This window comes from Taudactylus pleione, unplaced genomic scaffold (assembly GCF_031769625.1).
Source record: "Taudactylus pleione unplaced genomic scaffold, aTauple2 ptg000265l, whole genome shotgun sequence".
NCBI classification, from domain to species: Eukaryota; Metazoa; Chordata; class Amphibia; order Anura; family Myobatrachidae; genus Taudactylus; species Taudactylus pleione.
This window is the reverse complement of record NW_028284667.1, coordinates 6,855,512-6,876,356: the sequence shown is the minus strand read 5'-3', so window position 1 is coordinate 6,876,356 and position 20,845 is coordinate 6,855,512. Positions and strand designations below refer to the sequence as shown.

The following is a 20,845-nucleotide window of genomic DNA, read 5'->3' as shown; positions in this document are numbered from 1 at the left end:
ATAATTTAATTTACCAAAGCTCCAACCACCAGACTACGGGAAACGTGATGGGGTATAATAAAAAAAAAAACAATATTCATTATTTTCACAATTTCTCACAAAGATTAAAGGAGAATTTTGAACTACTCCACAGATTCACTATGCAAGTGAGCAGGTTAAATGTATTGTTAGTTTCTATTTATATGGGAGATCTTTGAGCTCATGCTTTACCATCTGTGTATTTAGAGAATGGTGTATGCTAATCCCACTTAATTATAGTTTCCTCCATTAATCAGCTGATCCGAGTAATGTAATACCAGTCTAAGAACTCAATGACAGTTAGATGTGTACTTACTTACAGACGCTAGTTAAGTGCTAAAAAAACAGGAAATTATATAAAAATAATTCTGTTAATAAACACATTAAGGGGCCTATGTATCAAAGCTTGATGAGAGATAAAATTGTGAGAGAAAAAGTATTAACCAATCAGCTCCTAACTGTCATTTTTCAAACACAGCCTATAAAATGTAAATTAGAAGCTGATTGGTTGGTGATTTATATCTCACAGTTTTCTTTCTCACCAAGCTTTGATACATAGGTCCCTTAATCTTTTAACATTTTGCAGTTAAAACTTACCAGTTCTAGAAACCTTTGTTCCAAAGATTTATATTCAGGAGAGTTTTTATTGAAGAGGTCCTCAGAGAATATCATATTAGTGACACGCAGGCTGAAAAATACAACAAGTGCCCGTGCTTGCGCAGAAGCATTGACGTTGCTCCCATGAGTAGAAAATATAACATCAGACAAATCTGTAGAGTCAATATTTTTTCCTACCAAGCTTCTCTCTTCTGGACTCAAATCAGGATGAAAATATACTGTGCTGATGTGATCTAATTCCAGAGATATATCTTGAACACCAATGGTATCTACTTCATCTTGTGTCAAAAATGTTGTGGGGCCTACAGAAGTTTGACTGGATTGTGGCTCATACTGTACAGAGTCTGTGATGGCAGCCCCCTTGGGTATCATAGCAATAATATGGCCCATGTCGTTTTCACTTCCAGAATCAAAGACACTGAGTGAATGAGTCTTCTCAGCATCCAGGCTTGGGATGGTATTTAACAATTCCTCATGTAAAACAATATTGTCAGAACTAGTTATAAATTGATTATCATGTCCACTAGCTGTTGGAACTGGGGTGATATTATGTACAGGTACATTTGGTTTTAATGGTTCTATTTCATTAGAAATGGAACTTTCTGTTACATCTGTCTCATATTCCAAAACTAGGCTTGTCTGGGATGGTGGTTCTGGCGATTGTACAAGCCTGGAAGTATCCTTAGCATTTAAAGGTGAATATTCCACTGTGGTATAAAGTAGACCATCTGGCTCAGGGAATAAGTACACATCTTGGTCAGATGATTCTAGTGTTTGCACAGACAGGTCAACATTCCAATATTCTGAAGTCAATAACATAAGTGGTGGCTCAGATGAGGTCTCGTGAAGGATAGGCTGATTTATTAGTTGTACTGTAGCAATAGGGTTATGAGGATGTTCAACCTTTTCTGTATCCTGATTTTGAATAGGGCTCAACTCAGTGCTGACTAAGCTGATACTCATGTCAATGAATTTCTCAGTAAAAGGTCCTTCAAGTAATTCTTCATAGTTTCCTGTTGTCTCTGTTAAATCTATATCTATTGTTTGTCTTTTTAAAGAAGAAAGATAATCCCCTATTGTTGTTTTTGTCCAAGACCATGTAACAGCTTTGAATTCATCAGTCATACGACCGAATCCTGAGCCTGATCCCTCATCCAGAGGAATAATACTTTCAGTCTTTTTATTAGTTGGTAGTAAATTGTCTTCTACAAGTATTTCAGCTGTTTCTAACCTGCTTTTAGATGTGACTTCTGATGTCATAGTATCACTGTCTGCATTAAAGGTTTCACTCTTATTTAATAAACTTGTGAAAGAAGATTGACTTAAAGCTGGCTCTTCAGCAGCTATTGCAGATGTCACAATGTCAGAATTGCCTGCTCCAGCTGATGTAATTGTTGCACTTGGTGGCAGCATGGTGTTAATTACTTGGCTATCATGAGACATTGATGTATCTTTAGACACATACTCAGAGAGTGTACTAATAGTAGGTTGATTGAACTGTAATATATCATCTCCTGATTGTTCTTGATTTTCTAATTCTGCTATAGATTCAATAACTGCAACTGTTTTAGAGTCCAGTGAACTGAAGAATGTGGTTTGCTGGAAGGCCAAGTAATCTGAAGATGTATTAAAGATGTATTCAGGAACTGGAGTAACATGAACTTTAAAATCAATGTTTTCTGTAACAACAGGGCTTTCTGCCTCCAGAGCAAGTTGACTTCTTGATGTTAGGTCTTCACTTGTTTCTTCATATGCGTAAGTGTTCTCTATAGTTGAATAAGAAGTTGGCAGCCATTCAGCTTGTAGTGCATTATTCTAAAAGCACATAGATGACATATAGGTTATTACAACAAAATAAATAACTAAACAAGAAAAATTAATGCCAATCACCACGTAAGCAAAATAGAAAAACTTGATTCTGGGAGTAATTAATGGATAGCCAGTCAGTTTGTACTTTAAATATTTAAAAGATCATAAAAAGATACTCATGATTATATAAAAGAACATGCTAAAATATAAATTGATTTTCAGATTTTAATGGCTGGTTTATTCATATTTCCGAAATTTTGTGGTAAGCCATCTTTTTCTACTAATTGCAAACATTTCTTTCAGTTGGATAGTTCACAAATTTATTTTTTACTATACTTTTTTGCCATTAACAGTTTATTTTTACATCTTGTGATCTTAAAATGTTTACATTTATGGGATACTTACAACATCAGCTGTGGATGGAATAGGAAATGCCGGTCTCTCAGTTACTAAGGCCCATTCTTTGTAAATATGTGATGGAACATTTTTTACTAAAAAAAATAAAATAAAATATATATATATTAGTAGTTCAGAGGAATATGCATTATACTGTGTATGTATAAATTTAAATCACTAGGTACTTCATTGTTCGGGTTTTTTTTTACTTACAGTACCCTGAATGACTTAAATGACTGTTGACATAGACATGTATGGAGGAAAATAAATTACAGTAGTCTTACAAGCACTCCTACCACCACCCACTACACTCCCTCCACCCAAACAATACCACTCCCTACCTCACCCACCCCATCTGTTGTGGAATTATTAAAATAAATTTTGAGTCCATAAGACACAGTGATTACAATTAAGTCTGGTGGCTAGAGTGGTTTTGGGGCACAAAAGTTTTATTATAGTTTTATCAAGTAGGTCAATCTGGCCTTGACTAAATCAAATACATAGTCCATTTATCAAAGATGTTTAATGTACTCAATACCACTGTAACCTTCCTACAAAACATTGCAAAGGAAACCTTGCTTAGTTGCCCATATAAAAAAAATATTTTCCAACATTTTTATTATACTTATAAATAGCCTGAATCTCCCATCTGTGTGTTGTTTTATAATTTTTCCACTGCCTTATTAGCCACTAATAAAATTTTGTGATTTTATTTATTGGACTGTATATATTTAGTATTCATTTGTGCTTTTATTTTTTTCATTCATTTTTTATAACAGTTTATTTTTCTCTTGGCAGACATTATATTTAAAAGAACAAACAGGAAACAATATAGCTGTTAGGCAGAGAATGAGGGGCTTTATTCATAGGATATACTGTACATTACAATCTGTATGCCTAGCCAATGTGCATTAGTAGACTGATTTATTTTACTACTTAATACTATAAATTATTATAACTCTTCATAAAAACCCTGTTGTAATTAAAATAAACATTGCCTTTTTATTACAAAAAAAAAATCGATTTTGTTTTGACATAACATTTAACAAATTTTTACTATTATTACTTTAGCAAACCTGTAAAAAAAAACAAAAAAAAAAAACCTTACCATTATAAAGCAGTAGAGAGTCTGCATTGAAATCCAATGTTTTTTCACCACTTAATTTCTGCTTCTTTAGAGTGTCTGCAATGTAATTTCTAAAGCTACTGACTGTATAAACTGCTGTCGGATTATCTTCCATATCAATTAAGGAGGTATCTTCAATTTTATTGGAATGGAGATTCATGAGGTCCAAAGTTGCATTGTTAATGGCATCCGCATCCCCATCAAATATTACAGCATATTGTACTTCCAAAACTACTCTGCAGTGAACAATTAGACAAACAAACATTTTACAATAAAAATATAAAAGCAGTCATTAAAAAGAACAGATGTGTTAGAGATGTCAGAGATCTTATTAGAGAACAATACACTTGGTAATGTCTAACTGAAGATAAGAGCTGTATACTAGCTAAGGACATCAGCAAAAATCAAGGAAGAGGTTATGAGTCCCATTTACAGGTCATAGTGAACACCACAGAATATATGTAATAATACATACTGTATAAGCATTTGGAATTCAAGAAAGAATGCAGCATGAAAAAAAATCAATAAATAATTGACGGCACAACCATCTCCTCCAACCCTCAATTGCGCTGTCTAGGAGTTATGCTTGACTCCTTCCTCTCCAAACCACACATCCAGTACCAGTCACAATCCTGCCATTTCTAGCTCAGAAATATCTCCAGGATCATACCCTTCCTCACCCTGGAGTCAATTAAGACCCTCATCCACTCACCAGTCATCTCCCGACTGGACTACTGTAACCTCCTCCTATCTGGCCTCCCACCTTTCTCAAGTCCAATCTGTCCTCAATGCTGCTGGACTCTTCTTCCTCTCCAAATGTTCTACACCTGCCTCCCTATTCCTATAAGCCCTACACTGGCTCTCTTTCCCCTTCAGAACCCAATTCAAACTTCTCACACTCGCTTACAAAGCCCACACCCACTCCTCTCCTGTTTATATCTCTGACCTTATCTCCCTTCACATTCCCACCCGCCCACTGCACTTCACAAATTAATGCCGCCTCTCCTGCCATCTGATTACTTCTTCCCACTCCCGCCTCTAAGATTTTGCTCGTACTGCTCCCTACCACTAGAACTCTATATCTCTCCTTATCTGACTCTCCACAAAACTTCAAAATGGGCTCTCAAAATTCACTTCTGTAACAAAGCCTTCCTGCTCTCATCCTAACCCACTGCTTAATGCTCCTTACTCACTCTCCTCTGTGTCACCCCTGTCTGTCTGCACCTCCCCTTTAGACTGTAAGCTCTCACGAGTAGGGCCTCTTACCTCATGTGCTTTTCCTTCCCTCATTTATACCATCATCTCCACCCCACTGCCTACAGAGACACCTAACTCTTGGGTTCTACTGCCCTTCTGCTTATTTAGGTATTATGACTACTGATGCACTAATGTTTATGTACTACCTTGTGTCCATGTCATTCAATGTTCTGAATTGTATGTCACTTCTTTCTTTTTATGTTCACAGTGCAATTCTTATTTTAAGCTGCATTTAATTTTATGTGAATAAGTAGCAACCTAAGATAGACTGAAAGTGGACCTTAAGGTATACAAGTGTGTAAATAAATGCAACAAAGGTGCAGTAAATCACAGCAGCCAATGAGATTACAGACACAAACAAAACAGAGCAATATAGGCAGCTCTGTTTCATTTTTTATTTTGGCTGTTCCTAAACTTAAAGCTATACATAAGCTTTAATGACAACTGCAACCTATCTCCTTATAGTTTAAGCGCCACCGTGTTATACTATAAAAACAAACATCTGATTGGTTGCCAATTACATGTGAACCAGGTAACCATTTCACTGACACAAGGAAATGCAATAAGCATATAGTAAAAACCTATAGTATATATGCAATACCTCAGTAAATTAATTTAGCTTGTTAACTATACCTTCCATCCAGTAGTGTGGGACTGAAATGAAAATAAATGTCTTATTAGAAATGTATTGTAGACATTTTCATGGTTTTATTACTATACACCTAAACATAAAACTGAATTAGCCATACCTGATTTTTTGGACTATGATTCTTTTGTATCCAGGCAAAGCTTGAAATATACTTTCCATCTGTAAAATTGAAGAAATGATGCACTATTTTATTACCAAAACCAAATAGAACCATTACAGTGATGGATATAATTTGAAATACAATTACAAAAATTTTTATCATTCAGTTTTATAGAAAAAATACAGGGGGCGATGTACTAAGCCTTGGAGAGAGATAAAATGGGGAGAGGTACAGTACCAACCAATCAGCATCTAACTGTCATGTTACAGACTGAGTTTGAAAAATGACAGTTAGGAACTGATTGGTTGGTACTTTATCTCTCTCCACTTACGACATTGTAATCGTGCAGTCGTTTGTCAGTCGTGTGATGTCCCTGCACTGAATGAGCAGACGTTCAGTGCAGGGTCATCCATCATCTGGAAACATGCTGAGACTGACGATATCGTCAGGTTGACCAGCATGTTTGCACCATGATAGATGTCTAAAAGACCAAATTTTCAAACGATTTTCAAACGATGTTCAAACGATGTTCGAACGATGTTCAAACGATGTTCAAACGATGTTCGAACGATGTTCAAACGATGTTCAAACGATGTTCAAACGATGCTCGAACGATTTTATCGTTATCGTTCAATCGTTCACCTTTATCGTCTAGTGGATACCCCCCTTTAGGTCTCTCTTAAGGATATTCTTATGCCTATTCCCAAGCGTGTTTACATTGTTCCACCGTCTTTGCTTCAACCCCCTTTGATGGGAGGCTATTCTACTCATCCACTACCCTTTCCGTGAAGTCATTTCTCCTCAAATTCCCTCTGAGCCTAACTCACAAAAAATGAGTGTTGCAAAGCAATGCTAGCTAAAGAATGGGCAAAACTTATATTTAAAAACTTAAACTTGTTCAATAATTCTCCTCAAATCTTTCATGCAGCAAGATGAACAATGGACTTAATGTGCATTGTCATACAGTATATCTCCATGTACTGTACTTTAACACTTGTGAACACTGCTGGTGCAAAACTGATGCAAAATGCGATAAAGGTTTGTCAGTATGTGTATTTATGCACAGGGCCATTCACTTATTCACTTATTTTTTGGTCTGTCGGCATCAAAGTGTGTTTAGTAGGTTTTGTGCTTAATTTAACCCTTTAAGCTTATTATACAGTAGCTTGTATATCAAATGGTTACATATCTAAATATAAAATGTATCATACAGTAAAATGGAAGCAGCCATGTTGGTTGAAACTATTTAATGAGAATATATGATGAAGTGCCCAAGTTATTCAACTGGTCTTGTAGAATGACAATGGATAATTGGCTTAAGGGGGAGATGTATCAAGCCTTGGAGAGAGATAAAGTGGAGAGAGATAAAGTACCAACCAATCAGCTTCTGTCACATTACAGGCTGCACTTGCAAAAGGACAGAAGCTGATGGTTGGTACTTTACCTCTCTCCACTTAATCTCTCTCCAAGGCCTGATCCATCTCCCCCACTGTGTCTTCAACCAACACTATTTGTTTGATGCTTTAGAGGGGTATTCAATATGAAACATTAACTTCACTGTCAAAGTTAACATTTCATATCAGAGTTTTTACCTGCGTTAAAGTATCGGGCGCGCGCCCGCTTATCCCTGTATTCAATATAAAATTAACGAAAACGGGAGCCTCCGAAGTTGGATTTGCATAAAGTTACGAATTATTCCTTAAAAAAATTGTAAGACCCCCCTAAAGTTGTAAAAACATGGGGGATCACTATGGGTACCCCCGTTTTAGCCTTTAAATGAAAGTCGGACATTTAAATAGCCGCAGCAGGTGTTTTTTCCCGACATTGAAGAAGTGATGCAGAAGAGCACTTAGGGTTTTTTTTTCGTTTTTTTAAGTGGTCCCATCAAATTTTGGGTACATGAAAATGGGTATTAGCATATTTTGATGTCCCTAAAGTAAGTTTTTAAAAATTCTGCATTTGTGCACCTGCCGCTATAAATCTATTGTAGAAAACACCTGCCGCATACTTGCAGAATAGCCCTGAACCTATTCCCCTATTGTTAATAATTTTTTTCCCATTTTTTTTTTTCACCCCAATTTTTAAATTAATTTTTTGGGGTGTCCCTATTTTTCTTTTAAACATTTTTTGACACAGTTCTTTTTTAAATGTCATTCCCAGGGGTGCAGGCTATTTTTTTTAAGCCTGCACTCCTAAACCCCAATTCTGCACTTTTTTTCGGCACCTATTCAATGGTGAAAAGTTATCACCGTTTTTTATCAAAGACTTTTCAAAACTGCGATAAGTCTTTGAAATTGAATACGGTGTAAAACTAAAACCTGCGATAATGACGTCATAAGTGCGATATTAACGCAAAAATTATGTTATCGCTCCCATATTGAATACCCCTATTAGTGTCATAAATTTGTTTGTCAATATCCCATGTTATTTTTTTTTACATGTACTGGTTACCGTACTGGTTACCGTAAATTTTATGCCACAATCTTCACTGCATGTTTGCGTTTGAGGAGAGAAGCATATACTGCAATAATTGTATCCTAGTAAATAAATTGGCTGCATTCTCAATAATCAGTCCACAAAATGGCCGACTGCTCACCATTAATAGTTTCCCCATGCTTTTGTCTGGGCTAACCTATTTCACATGACTGTGGTATTAGTTCTGCTACAATACTTGTTCATTTTTTGCCATTTCAGAATTGTTCAAAGGGAAGGGGAACACGTAGTGGGCTGCCCAATGTATGGGAGTAGAAAGAAGCATGACCAAATTCCAGGATACATGGCCAAACCACTTCAGAAAAAAACAATTAAACATTTCTCCTCTACAGGTTGACGGGCCCTTCAGACAATGTGGACCCAGGTAATTAGTACCGCCAATCCAGCACCACCTCCACCCCACCTCTGTCTCGGTGCCCCTGACTCTTGCTTTCAGCTAGCTACCTCCTGAACATCATTCACAGCAATACAATAGATAGAGATACTCAGTACTAGATATTCAGATATTACCTCAGCAATGAACTTTCCAGCAAACACTTTATATGCATCGCTAGACTTGTCACTCAGTTCCTTGTTGTGTGGCACGTTTAGAATAAGAATTCTGAATTCAACCATTTTGTCCCCTGGTTTTCTTGGCTTCTCTGTCGCTTTTACTATTTCATTGTCCATCTGGAGAAAATTATATGTTTCCAGTGTGATTATTTGAGTCATTACAGTGAATCATCAAAGTATCATGAATTTATATAATTTAATTGAATACAAATTACATTCTTCAATTATGAAATGCAAAGCTGCAAATCGATTTTAACAAGTGGGCCTAGATTTTCACCAAAGCACATAAGTGTACAGAGCAAAGTGGTGACATTTCTAATGGCAGCTGCATAAAATATACCGGTAGCCTAATTGGCTTCTGACAAACAAATGAACCCTAGTGTGTTTTATGTCTCTTCAATCATTACATAATGATTGCCAAGTACATTATTAAACCTCCTCATCTGCGGATTGGCATCGCATGCTATTGGCAAGTTATGATCTATAATAATGCCTAGATTCCTGTTACTCAAATTCTATCAATAGTGTTCTAAGACATAAATAAATATATATATACTGTACATACATGCGTACACCACTTATAACTTTACTCCAGTTACAGAATTAGGAGCCTATTTACTAAGCAGTGTTAGGAGACAGAGTGAAAAGTGATAAGGTACCAGCCAATCAGCTCCCAACTGTCATTTTTCAAACACAGCCTGTGAGATGACAGTTGGGAGCTGATTGGCTGACACCTTATCACTTTTCACTCTGTCTCCTAACACCGCTTAGTAAATAGACCCCTTAACCTTGTATAACAGTTTTGGGTAACAGGCGGTCCTCCAATCTTCACTTGCTGTGACCAGCTCCTTCATGCTTTGTAATCATATTGTTATAGATTGTTGCACTTGTTTAACAGGTCTACTGATATGTTATTACAGAAAGAAGCCTCTTTAATTGATTCAGGGGTCTATTCATTATCACTTAATTTCTACAAAAGCGGGTGAAAATCAGCTGTCTCCATGCCGGAGCAATGATGAATTTCTCTGGCGCTCGCGGCGAGTTAGTTTGTTAATTGTTAAGGTGCGTCTGGACCCCTATAATTAACATAATGAATAGACACCTCAATGTATTAATTTAGCTTATTACTTACAATCAGAGTAAAGTGTGGCCCTTTTGAAGATTGGAGGGCTGCCCAATGTGGCCCCCGAAGTGTATCAGGTTGCTTATCACCAGTGGTGGCTCCAGAGGTGAGGTTTCAGCGCAGTCCAAAATTCAAATAGGGGAGATACACCAACTGCCATTCCTTCCGCTGTCTAACATCGCCAGTTGGGACTCACTGGCAGTTGGTGTGGCTTCCCTATTGGAATTTTGGACTGCGCTGCAGCCCCATCTCTGGAGCCTCCACTGCTTATCACTGATATAGAACTACTTACAGAACACAGGGGGAGATTTATCAAACCTGCTAAAGTGTGGAGAAGTGGACAAGTGAATAAGTTACCCATAGCAACAAATGAGCTTCTATCAATGTACTTGATAAATGTGAGCTAGAGGCTAATTGGTTGCTATGGGCAACCTCTACAATCTTTTAGCCAGATTTCAGTAGCTACATATTGAATTGTATGGTCTTTAGTTAATGCATTAGCATGGTAAGACACATTGGCAAATGCTTTAGAATAATTTACATACATTATAACCACTGCCATCCCTGCCTTCCATTGCCATACACTGCCATCGGCCTGACAAACTTCATTTAATTTCTTCAAATGCAGATAGATGATATGCATGTTATTTTGTTATGTATGTGTTTAATAAACTAAAGATATTTTACATACAGTCACTGAGCCTTATTTATATATATTTGAAGAGAGTGGTCTTTCATACATCCATTCTGGCTGTGTTGCTATTTATTTGCTTTCTAGAACTTTTTCTTGAGTTTTGCCTGTTAACAAATTCTCAAAATATAGTAGCTTTCCATTGTAAATGTTACACTTGCTATTTTATAGTTACTAGATAGGGCCTCAATCCCTTTTAAAATACAGGTGATACAGTTGCTTTTGCCAATACATTGGTACAATTCCAGTTTATAAGACGGTCTTTAAAAAATTGAAATAATAGTTTGGCAAATCACACTGTACTTGTAAAATCTCTCTTCATCTCCATAAAGGGTAAATTCTTCCAACTGTGATCCCAACATACTCCAAAAAAACAGTGCTAAAAACATAAATCTATTGTACATATGATCACTTACATCTTCAATCTCCTCCTGCTTCAGAGTGCTAGTGGGTGAGTAACTTTCAATGGATATTTCATATGATTGCGGTACATTGGCTGCTGCTTCTAGCATAATACAACATAAAAATATCAATAAAGTTACTGTAAGAATTTAAATATACACTTGTAGAACTTTGTGTATTTTAGGGTATAATAAGGTAAGGTTACTGTACACATTAACATTTTTTTTTTTTTTCAAAGACAGAGAGAGCTTTGTCTTAGCTTCTGCAGCGGCAGCGGGCCATCCGCGGTCAAGATTGGAGCTGCCGCACATGTGCATTATTTCTCAGACAGAGAGGTCTGATCGACACAGCTCTCTGCACTGTATACAGATGGCCGAGGGAGCTGACGCGCATGCCCAGCAACAGCATCTGCGCTAATATGCCATCTGTTATGGAACCCTAACCGTGGCCATGAGCCTCCTCCTCCTCAACCCTTGGTTTGTGTAAGTACTGTATGCTGTGTGATTTTGTGTGTGCATTGTATGTAGGTGTGTGTATGCTATGTTGTGTGTGTGTGTGTGTGTGTATGCTACGTGTGTATATAGATAGATAGATTGAAGGGGCATATTTATAATGGATGCAGGGTGTGCGGTTCACACGGGCCTCTGGGTCCATGTTATACTTACCACTCTGGAGTCCCAAGTTGGTGCTGGTGCCAGAGCTGTAAAAAACCACCTGGAAAATGGACGCCGCGGGCATTTTCCTGGTGTTTTGCGCATGTGCAGTATGGAAAACACAGGGAAAATGTCAGCCGCAACCATTTTCCTGGTGACCTGTGCATGCGCTGTACACTGTGCACAATCTCTAGTGCCCAGAATCAATCAGTGCGGCGTTGCGCTCAGTGTGCTGCCTTACCGGACTGAGAGGAGGGGGCCCGGAACGGAGACTGCACACGGGCCCCCTGCTCTCTTGAAACCCGATAGATAGATAGATAGATAGAGTTGAGTGCTGTGGATTGAAACAAGTTGTTTATATACATTATAAATTTTTTGTGGTCACACTTTCTATGGCACCTCAATTTCCCATATGTAAGTCAAATTATGTCAGTTTACTCCCCAGGTGCTCATTAACTAATATACTTGGGTGGTTCTGTCTCTTTAAGCTAGTACCGGAACCCATGGAAGAAGTATTATTTGTATTTAAGGTCTGCGTTATGGCTGGAGCCAAATGAGGCAGAGCAATGCTCATATTTTGGAGTGTCAGTGTAGGGACTGACCAGAAGGGGAGACCGTGACGTGGTTGGTCATCTTGACAAATTATTGCAATATTTTGTAACTAACATTCCCTGAAGTTAAATGAATTACAGTTTGGAATAGAAGTAGGTGAGTGCAGAGTTTGTATGATATTTATTTAAATAGTGTGGTCACATACCAAAGGCACCGCAGATGATTGTGTGCCGTGGATTGAAGCCAGTTGTTTATATCCATTTTATATGGTTAACTTTCAATGGCACCCCAATTTCCATAAGTTTCAGATTTTGTCAGCTTATTCCTAAAATGCACTTTAACTGCTATGTTTGGGTGTGGTTCTGTATCTTTAAGCAATTGCCTACATCCATGGAAGAAGCATAATTAGTATTTAAAATCTGTGTAATAGCTGGAGCCAAATGAGGGAGAGCAATGTTCATATTTTTGAGTGTCAGTGTAGGGACCAAAAGGGGAGACTGACGTGGTTTGGAATATAAGTAGGTGAGTGCCGAGTCTGTATGATTTGTTTAGTTTTTTTTAATAATAGTGTGGTCACATACCAAAGGTCAGGGCCAGATTAAGGCTTGTGGGGGCCCCGGGGCATCTAAGTTGTGAGGGTCCCCACCAGCAATATTGAAGCCTTACCACCTCTACTGTTATGCCCCTTACCTTGTCTCCGGGCTGTGTTAAATGCACCCCCACCACTCCAAACTTTTTAAATGTGCCCAGCCTCTGCACCCCTAGTCTGCAAATTCTTAAATGTGCTTCACACAAACCCCTCAACCACCTCTCTGTATGTATATAAATGTATCCCCCCCCCCACACACACACACAACTCTCTACCAGTTCTTAAATGTCCTCTCCACCCCTGGCTATGCTGTGCTTCAGCACCAAATGTACTCACCCATCACTGTTCCTCACGCTGACTCTTCTCTCTGCTCTGGCAGGTGGCTGCAGTGTTGCGACATCATCAAGCAGCTGCCGGGAGCACAGCATAGCCAAGGATCAGTGCCAGTAAGGGCACTTTAGTTCTGTACCCCCATGATGACAACCCTGCCTGGCAGCATTGCGGGCAGAAAAAAAGCACTGTATTCCGCAGTGTGGGGGCCCTGGGCGACAGCCCTGTGTGCCCTGCCTATAATCCAGCCCTGCCAAAGGTACCGAAGATGGGTGAGTGCTTTGTGTTTGTGTGTGTGATGGCATTGTTTCCAATGGTCAATTGGAGGAATCAAGATTTAAAGGTGCATACACACTAGACGATATTTTGCACGATTTGCCCGATTTCTACGCATCAGAATGACAAATTGTGTAAAATATATCCAAATCGTGAGTGTCTACTCAAGATGCCGATGTGCATTACCGTAGGTCACACATCGCATATTCAGATCTTGACTACAGTAGGCAAGATATGCCAATCTCATTAACGAAATTACGGTTGTTGGTCAGATAGTTTGTCAGATTGGACAGTTTATTGAAGATATCGTTTGTCTGGAAGTGCAGGGGAGTTGCCAGGGGAGTTCAAGGGAAATTGTTGATGCAGGGGCGTATCTACCCATTGGCCAGGATGGCACTCGCCAGGGGCGCCAGCCAAAAGGGGGTGCCGTCCGGCAATGCCACCAGCAGCCAAGGGGTGGATCAGGCCGGAACTAGCTGCGGTGCAGCCACCGCTAGTCGCCTCGGGCCACACAAGTGTAGGGCAGACTGCAGTGACAGCGGTCTGTCCTACACAGTAACAACCACACAGCTGCCAGCGGCGGCTGTGTGTTTGTTATAGCAACCAGCCAATGAGAGTCACACAGACTCCCATTGGCTGCTGTGGCCACGGAAGGAGCCGGCTGGAGCTCAATCATGAGCTCCGTCTTCCAGCTCCCCCCACAGTGAGTGATGAGAGAGATGACATGACATCTCTCCCATACTGCCGAGCGGGCCAGGAGGCACGGACAGCAGCGGTCATCTGCAGGAGCCAGGATCAGGTAAGTTGTGTTTTTTTTTTCTGGCACTGCAGAGGGAGGGAGGAGAGAGGGGTGGGGGGCGCCGCTACTTGGGGCACTGTAAAGAGGGTGGCCACTACTTTGGACACTGTAAAGGGGGTGGCCGCTACTTGGGGCACTGTAAAGGGGGTGGCTGCTACTTGGGGCACTGTAAAGGGGGTGGCTGCTACTTGGGGCACTGTAAAGGGGGTGGCTGCTACTTGGGGCACTATAAAGGGGGTGGCTGCTACTTGGAGCAATGCAGCATAGGGGGGATTACTACTGGGGGCCCTGTATGGGGATGGTGGCCGGTACTGGGGGCAATACTACTGGGGGCACTGCCTGAAATTATGAGGGGAGGGGGGCACCAGTTCATTACATTGCCAGGGGCGCTCGGATCTCTAGATACACCCCTGCGTTGATGACATCACAACTTTTGTGAGTTGTCTAGTGTGTAGGCACCTTTAATTTGCAGGATAGGATGTTTAAACAAGATGATGAGATAGAGAGGCTGCATTTATAGGGGGCCAGGAAGCCCATAGTTTGCAGTAGGGTTAACAGCTTTCTCTTCCCTGTAATTGGACTTGAATTCACTATCACTCAGGTCCAGAAAGGTAAAAAAGGTGGGATGAATTTGGCACCTTGCATTTGTAAAGATAGAGCTTTTCCAAGCGCATTTCAATCAATTTAATAAAAAGCTTCAGCCATATACATATTCTGTAGCATGCTCCAATCCAGAAAATTAGAGGCAAATTTATTTTTAGGGTGTTTTCAAGAACTGTGAATTGGGCATCCCCTTTAAAATGTACAGTATGTCACAGACAAGTTGCTATTGAAAGACGCATAGGAACCCATGTCAAATTATTACAATGAATTGTATTCTCAAAGATTTTTGAAAAGATAGATATTTTATTTTCATAGTATCCATTTAATTTAGCAAACATGTATATTATACAATAGCCATGAGATTTATATGGAGGCCTCTTCACTTGCAAAATGCAAGAGTGGAAATGAGCAATATCCCAGAATGATCAATCTGCAATTACTTTTAATCATTTTGCGCAAATTAGACAAATGGTATAAAATGTGAAAATGATTGCTAGGGGTTACTGTACGTTTTCATGTTTCCACAATGATCATAAATGACTACAGTAGCTGGAACAATGTTATCTAATCAGTATGTAATGTAAATACCTTGAAACGCTGTATTGTCCACTGTTGCTGGGGATGGTATGATATCAGAACTGGAAAACATGAAAACAAGTTAAAATGATTAAATATACTGTGCACAGCTCATTTAGAAACATAGTAATACAGTGTCTAGTCTGCTATACGGTTTCATAGTTATTTTTAACCACCTTACATATGAGAGACATTGTAATAAGCTTCTTCAGTTTGGGAGATAATATACTGAAGCCTGAAACTGAACTTGGAGCTAAATGACAGACTGTCTCCCAGGTGACACAAAGGACAGATGTGTTTCTGCAAACTTCAGCCCTCACATCCTGCCAGGCCCCATAGCAGCCGTGTGGACTCCTCGGGTATATGAAGAGTTGGCACACAAGAATGGTTACACATGAGAAAAATAAAGGAAAATAAGAAACTTGCTATCACCGCCCTTCTGTCCATCTCTCCCATACCACTAGCAAGATCATATTTTCCTTTCCTTGTCTCAGAACACAGAGAAGTGTAACGCCATTCCAGTCATCAGATTACAGATCATCCTGTGACTCCATAATACAGCGCTACGGTGATGAACATATACTGGTACTATTTCTAGGGGTACTAGGTCATTGTGTTATGTAGCAGATAGGCATGACAACTTGCACTACAGCTATTTGCATAAGTGTAATCTGCATCAGTAATGTTTTGTATCCCCAGACCTCGCCATTAGTACTGGGGTTCTTTCCTTGGCACTCTCTTTGTTTTTGCCAGGAGGGATCTGCACAGTTGAAATCTGACTTGCTATACTATACAAGTAATGTTATTCTTTCTGCAAGAGGATTAATGTTGGAATAAGTCCTGAACATAATGATTACAACAAGTTGCTGAAACTCGAAGTAGCAGGTCTCCTGTTAATTATTTTCATTATCCATTGTGTAAGCTGTAGACCAACTTAATATAAGGCCAACTCCCATAGCGTCATTCTGACGCTTTAGCCCACCATTGTACTTATACCATACAGGGTGTTTGTAATGTATTTACACCAGTTGGCTAGAGTGTCAGAATGAAGCTGGGAGGCTCACTAACTTTATATACAATTTTTGTACAGGCTCAGGTAATACAGGGAAATAATATGAGAACTGCAAATTGCCAATATTCTTAGTAGCAGCAAGTTGCTATAATCATTATTAGCAGGCCATTGTAATGCTTGTGTGCATCCATTCATAATACTATGGTAACACACTGAGGCACTCATCCAGACCCGCTCGCAAGCGGGTTGATGGTGGGACACTGCACGTGCGCAAGACCCGGAGCGAGAGAGAAATTTTCTCGCTCCGGGGCTCACTACAAACGGGACGGCTGTCGATGTTGATCGACAGCTCGCCCCGTTTTGTAGGCGGGGAGGGGGGGTTGCTGGCCAAACAGAGGTATTCCCGAAGGAACGCTTGCCGTTTGGGGGCGGCCCTACTGACATCACGAGTGATGTCAGTAGTGAGCTTCCGGCTCTATTAGAGCTGAAAGCTCACTGGGGCTTGCAGCAGACAAGACCTGACCACAAGGGTCTCGTCGCAAGCCCAGATGGCCGTGATGGTCAAGACCATCGCGACTATCACCTGGCTGCTCGCTAAAGCTGTGGGTGGTCTCCCACAGTTTAGCGAGCGGCCAGGAAGCCGGCTTTAAAAAAAAAAAAGCACCCGCCCTCATTCAGAGCGAGCGGCTCTGAATGAGGGCCTGAATGTTTACTTAAATCTGCTCACATGGAGCAGTAGGTCACAATCACATACTGTTATTAGAATATCTGTGACCAGCTACATAATGTATCTCACACTTTTCTGCAACAGTCAGTGTGCTGCAGTGGTTTCTGAATGCCATGGGACAGTGTGAAACATGTAGCTGTTCCCATATAGGATGCTGGTTACAGATGTTACAACAGTGAATGAAGGTCAAAACTGACTGCTAAATAAATGGAGAGGTACAGATCTTGCTCTACATAGCATGATTCAAAGGAATGACATATTCCCTTTACTACCAGCAGTAATTGCTCCTGCTATAAAGTTGCTTATTTACAAGCAATATTAATTTGATTTTATTGTTGCAACAACAAGCCTGATTTTAGGATGTGTAATGTATACACTGGTACCCATTACAGATCTTTGCTATTGAACTGCTGCTGAAAGTACTATATTATCAATTTATTTACTAGAATGAGGAATCTGACTACTAAGGTAAATAAGCTTATTGAATGGTATTTTGCCTCTTTGAAGCTGAATCACCTCCTTAATGCAGAAATTCAGACGGAATTGCAAAGTTGCACACAGGCAGCTTTGCAATACCGTCCTTGCTAATATGCAAATGCTGCATGAGGTGTATGACACCTCCTGTTGCATTTGCGATCCCAGCACAATGGTGGAGAGTACTGGGTCGCCGGCCAGCTGAGTAAGCTGGGGCTTACTCATGCTTGCCAGATTGCGAGGCAAGGAAACTCCATCCGTAGACACAGTCCCTGGCCTTGCCACTCCTGGGACACGGGGCTGACACGCCCCCATTCCCCCCCTCATTGTTATACTGCCATTTGTACTCACTGCATAGCTTACCACCCCCTCATTGTTATACTGCCATTTGTACTCACTGCATAGCTTACACCCCCCCCCCCCTCATTGTTATACTGCCATTTGTACTCACTGCATAGCTTTTCCCACTTGTTGTACTGCTTTTTGTACTTACTGCATAGCTTTTCCCCCTTGTTGTACTGCCATTTGTTGTACTTACAGCATAGCTTTTCCCCCTTGTTATACTGCCATTTGTACTCACTACATAGCTTTTCCCCTTGTTATACTGCTATTTATACTTACTGCATAGCTTTTCCCCCTTGTTATACTGCCATTTGTTGTACTTACAGCATAGCTTTTCCCCCTTGTTATACTGCCATTTGTACTCACTACATAGCTTTTCCCATTGTTAGACTGCTATTTGTACTTACTGCATAGCTTTTCCCCCTTGTTATACTGCCATTTGTACTCACTGCATAGCTTTTCCCACTTGTTATACTGCTTTTTGTACTTACTGCATAGCTTTTCCCCCTTTTTATACTGCCATTTGTACTCACTGCATAGCTTACACCCCCCCCATTGTTATACTGCTATTTGTACTCCCTGTATAGCTTACCTCCCCTCATTGTTATACTGCCATTTGTACTCACTACATAGCTTTTCCCCTTGTTATACTGCTATTTGTACTTACTGCATAGCTTTTCCCCCTTGTTATACTGCCATTTGTACTCACTACATAGCTTTTCCCCTTGTTATACTGCTATTTGTACTTACTGCATAGCTTTTCCCCCTTGTTATACTGCCATTTGTACTCACTGCATAGCTTACACCCCCCCCCCATTGTTATACTGCTATTTGTACTCACTGCATAGCTTACCTCCCCTCATTGTTATACTGCCATTTGTACTTACAGCATAGCTTTTCCCCATGTTATACTGCCATTTGTACTTACAGCACAGCTTTTCCCCCCTTGTTATACTGCCATTTGTACTTACAGCATAGCTTACATCCCCCCCTCATTGTTATACTGCCATTTGTACTCACTGCATAGCTTACCCCCCCTCATTGTTATACTGCCATTAGTACTCACTGCATAGCTTACATCCCCCCTCATTGTTATACTGCCATTTGTACTCACTGCATAGCTATTCCCACTTGTTATACTGCTATTTGTACTTACTGCATAGCTTTTCCCCCTTGTTATACTGCCATTTGTACTCACTGCATAGCTTACACCCCCCCCCCATTGTTATACTGCTATTTGTACTCACTGCATAGCTTACCTCCCCTCATTGTTATACTGCCATTTGTACTTACAGCATAGCTTTTCCCCCGTGTTATACTGCCATTTGTACTTACAGCACAGCTTTTCCCCCATGTTATACTGCCATTTGTACTTACAGCACAGCTTTTCCCCCCTTGTTATACTGCCATTTGTACTTACAGCATAGCTTTTCCCCCCTTGTTATACTGCCATTTGTACTCACTGCATAGCTTTTCGACCTTGTTATACTGCCATTTGTACTCACTGCATAGCTTTTCCCCCTTGTTATACTGCCATTTGTACTCACTGCATAGCTTTTCACCCCTTGTTATACTGCCATTTGTACTTACAGCATAGCTTTTCCCCCCTTGTTATACTGCCATTTGTACTCACTGCATAGCTTTTCCCCCTTGTTATACTGCCATTTGAACTCACTGCATAGCTTACACCCCCCCCTCGCAATTGTTATACTGCCATTTGTACTCACTGCATAGTTTTTCCCCCTTGTTATACTGCCATTTGTACTTACAGCATGGCTTTTCCCTCTTGTTATACTGCCATTTGTACTCACTGCATAGCTTTTCCCCCTTGTTATAATGCCATTTGTACTCACTGCACAGCTTACCCCCCCCCTCATTGTTATACTGCCATTTGTACTCACTGCATAGCTTTTCCCCCATGTTATACTGCTATTTGTACTTACAGCATAGCTTTTCCCCCTTGTTATACTGCTATTTGTACTTACAGCATAGCTTTTTCCCCCTTGTTATACTGCCATGTGTACTTACAGCATAGCTTTTCCCCCTTTGTTATACTGCCATTTGTACTCACTGCATAGCTTTTCCCCCTTGTTATACTGCCATTTGTACTTACAGCATAGCTTTTCCCCCCTTGTTATACTGCCATTTGTACTTACAGCATAGCTTTTCCCCCTTGTTATACTGCCATTTGTACTCACTGCATAGCTTTTCCCCCTTGTTACACTGCCATTTGTACTCACTGCATAGCTTACACCCCCCCCATTGTTATACTGCCATTTGTACTCACTGCATAGTTTTTCCCCCTTGTTATACTGCCATTTGTACTTACAGCATAGCTTTTCCCCCCTTGTTATACTGCCATTTGTACTTACAGCATAGCTTTTCCCCCTTTGTTATACTGCCATTTGTACTCACTGCATAGCTTTTCCCCCTTGTTATACTGCCATTTGTACTTACAGCATAGCTTTTCCCCCTTGTTATACTGCCATTTGTACTCACTGCATAGCTTTTCCCGCTTGTTACACTGCCATTTGTACTCACTGCATAGCTTACACCCCCCCCCATTGTTATACTGCCATTTGTACTCACTGCATAGTTTTTCCCCCTTGTTATACTGCTATTTGTACTTACTGCATAGCTTTTCCCCCTTGTTATACTGCCATTTGTACTTACAGCAT

General features: G+C 40.2%; 1 protein-coding gene across 1 annotated transcript in view; it reads right to left on the bottom strand.

The window, feature by feature from the left end:
* The window catches only part of IMPG2 (interphotoreceptor matrix proteoglycan 2), a 113,608-nt gene that overhangs the window by 25,610 nt on the left and 67,153 nt on the right, over positions 1-20,845 (bottom strand). Inside the window, exons 6-13 of the mRNA XM_088481194.1 lie at positions 15,625-15,674; positions 11,249-11,337; positions 8,977-9,135; positions 5,974-6,032; positions 5,858-5,878; positions 3,950-4,203; positions 2,851-2,936; positions 616-2,451 (exon numbers count right to left, since the gene is read on the bottom strand). Of these exons, the coding sequence (XP_088337320.1) occupies positions 616-2,451; positions 2,851-2,936; positions 3,950-4,203; positions 5,858-5,878; positions 5,974-6,032; positions 8,977-9,135; positions 11,249-11,337; positions 15,625-15,674 (2,554 nt within the window). The remainder of the gene's footprint in view (positions 1-615; positions 2,452-2,850; positions 2,937-3,949; positions 4,204-5,857; positions 5,879-5,973; positions 6,033-8,976; positions 9,136-11,248; positions 11,338-15,624; positions 15,675-20,845) is intronic.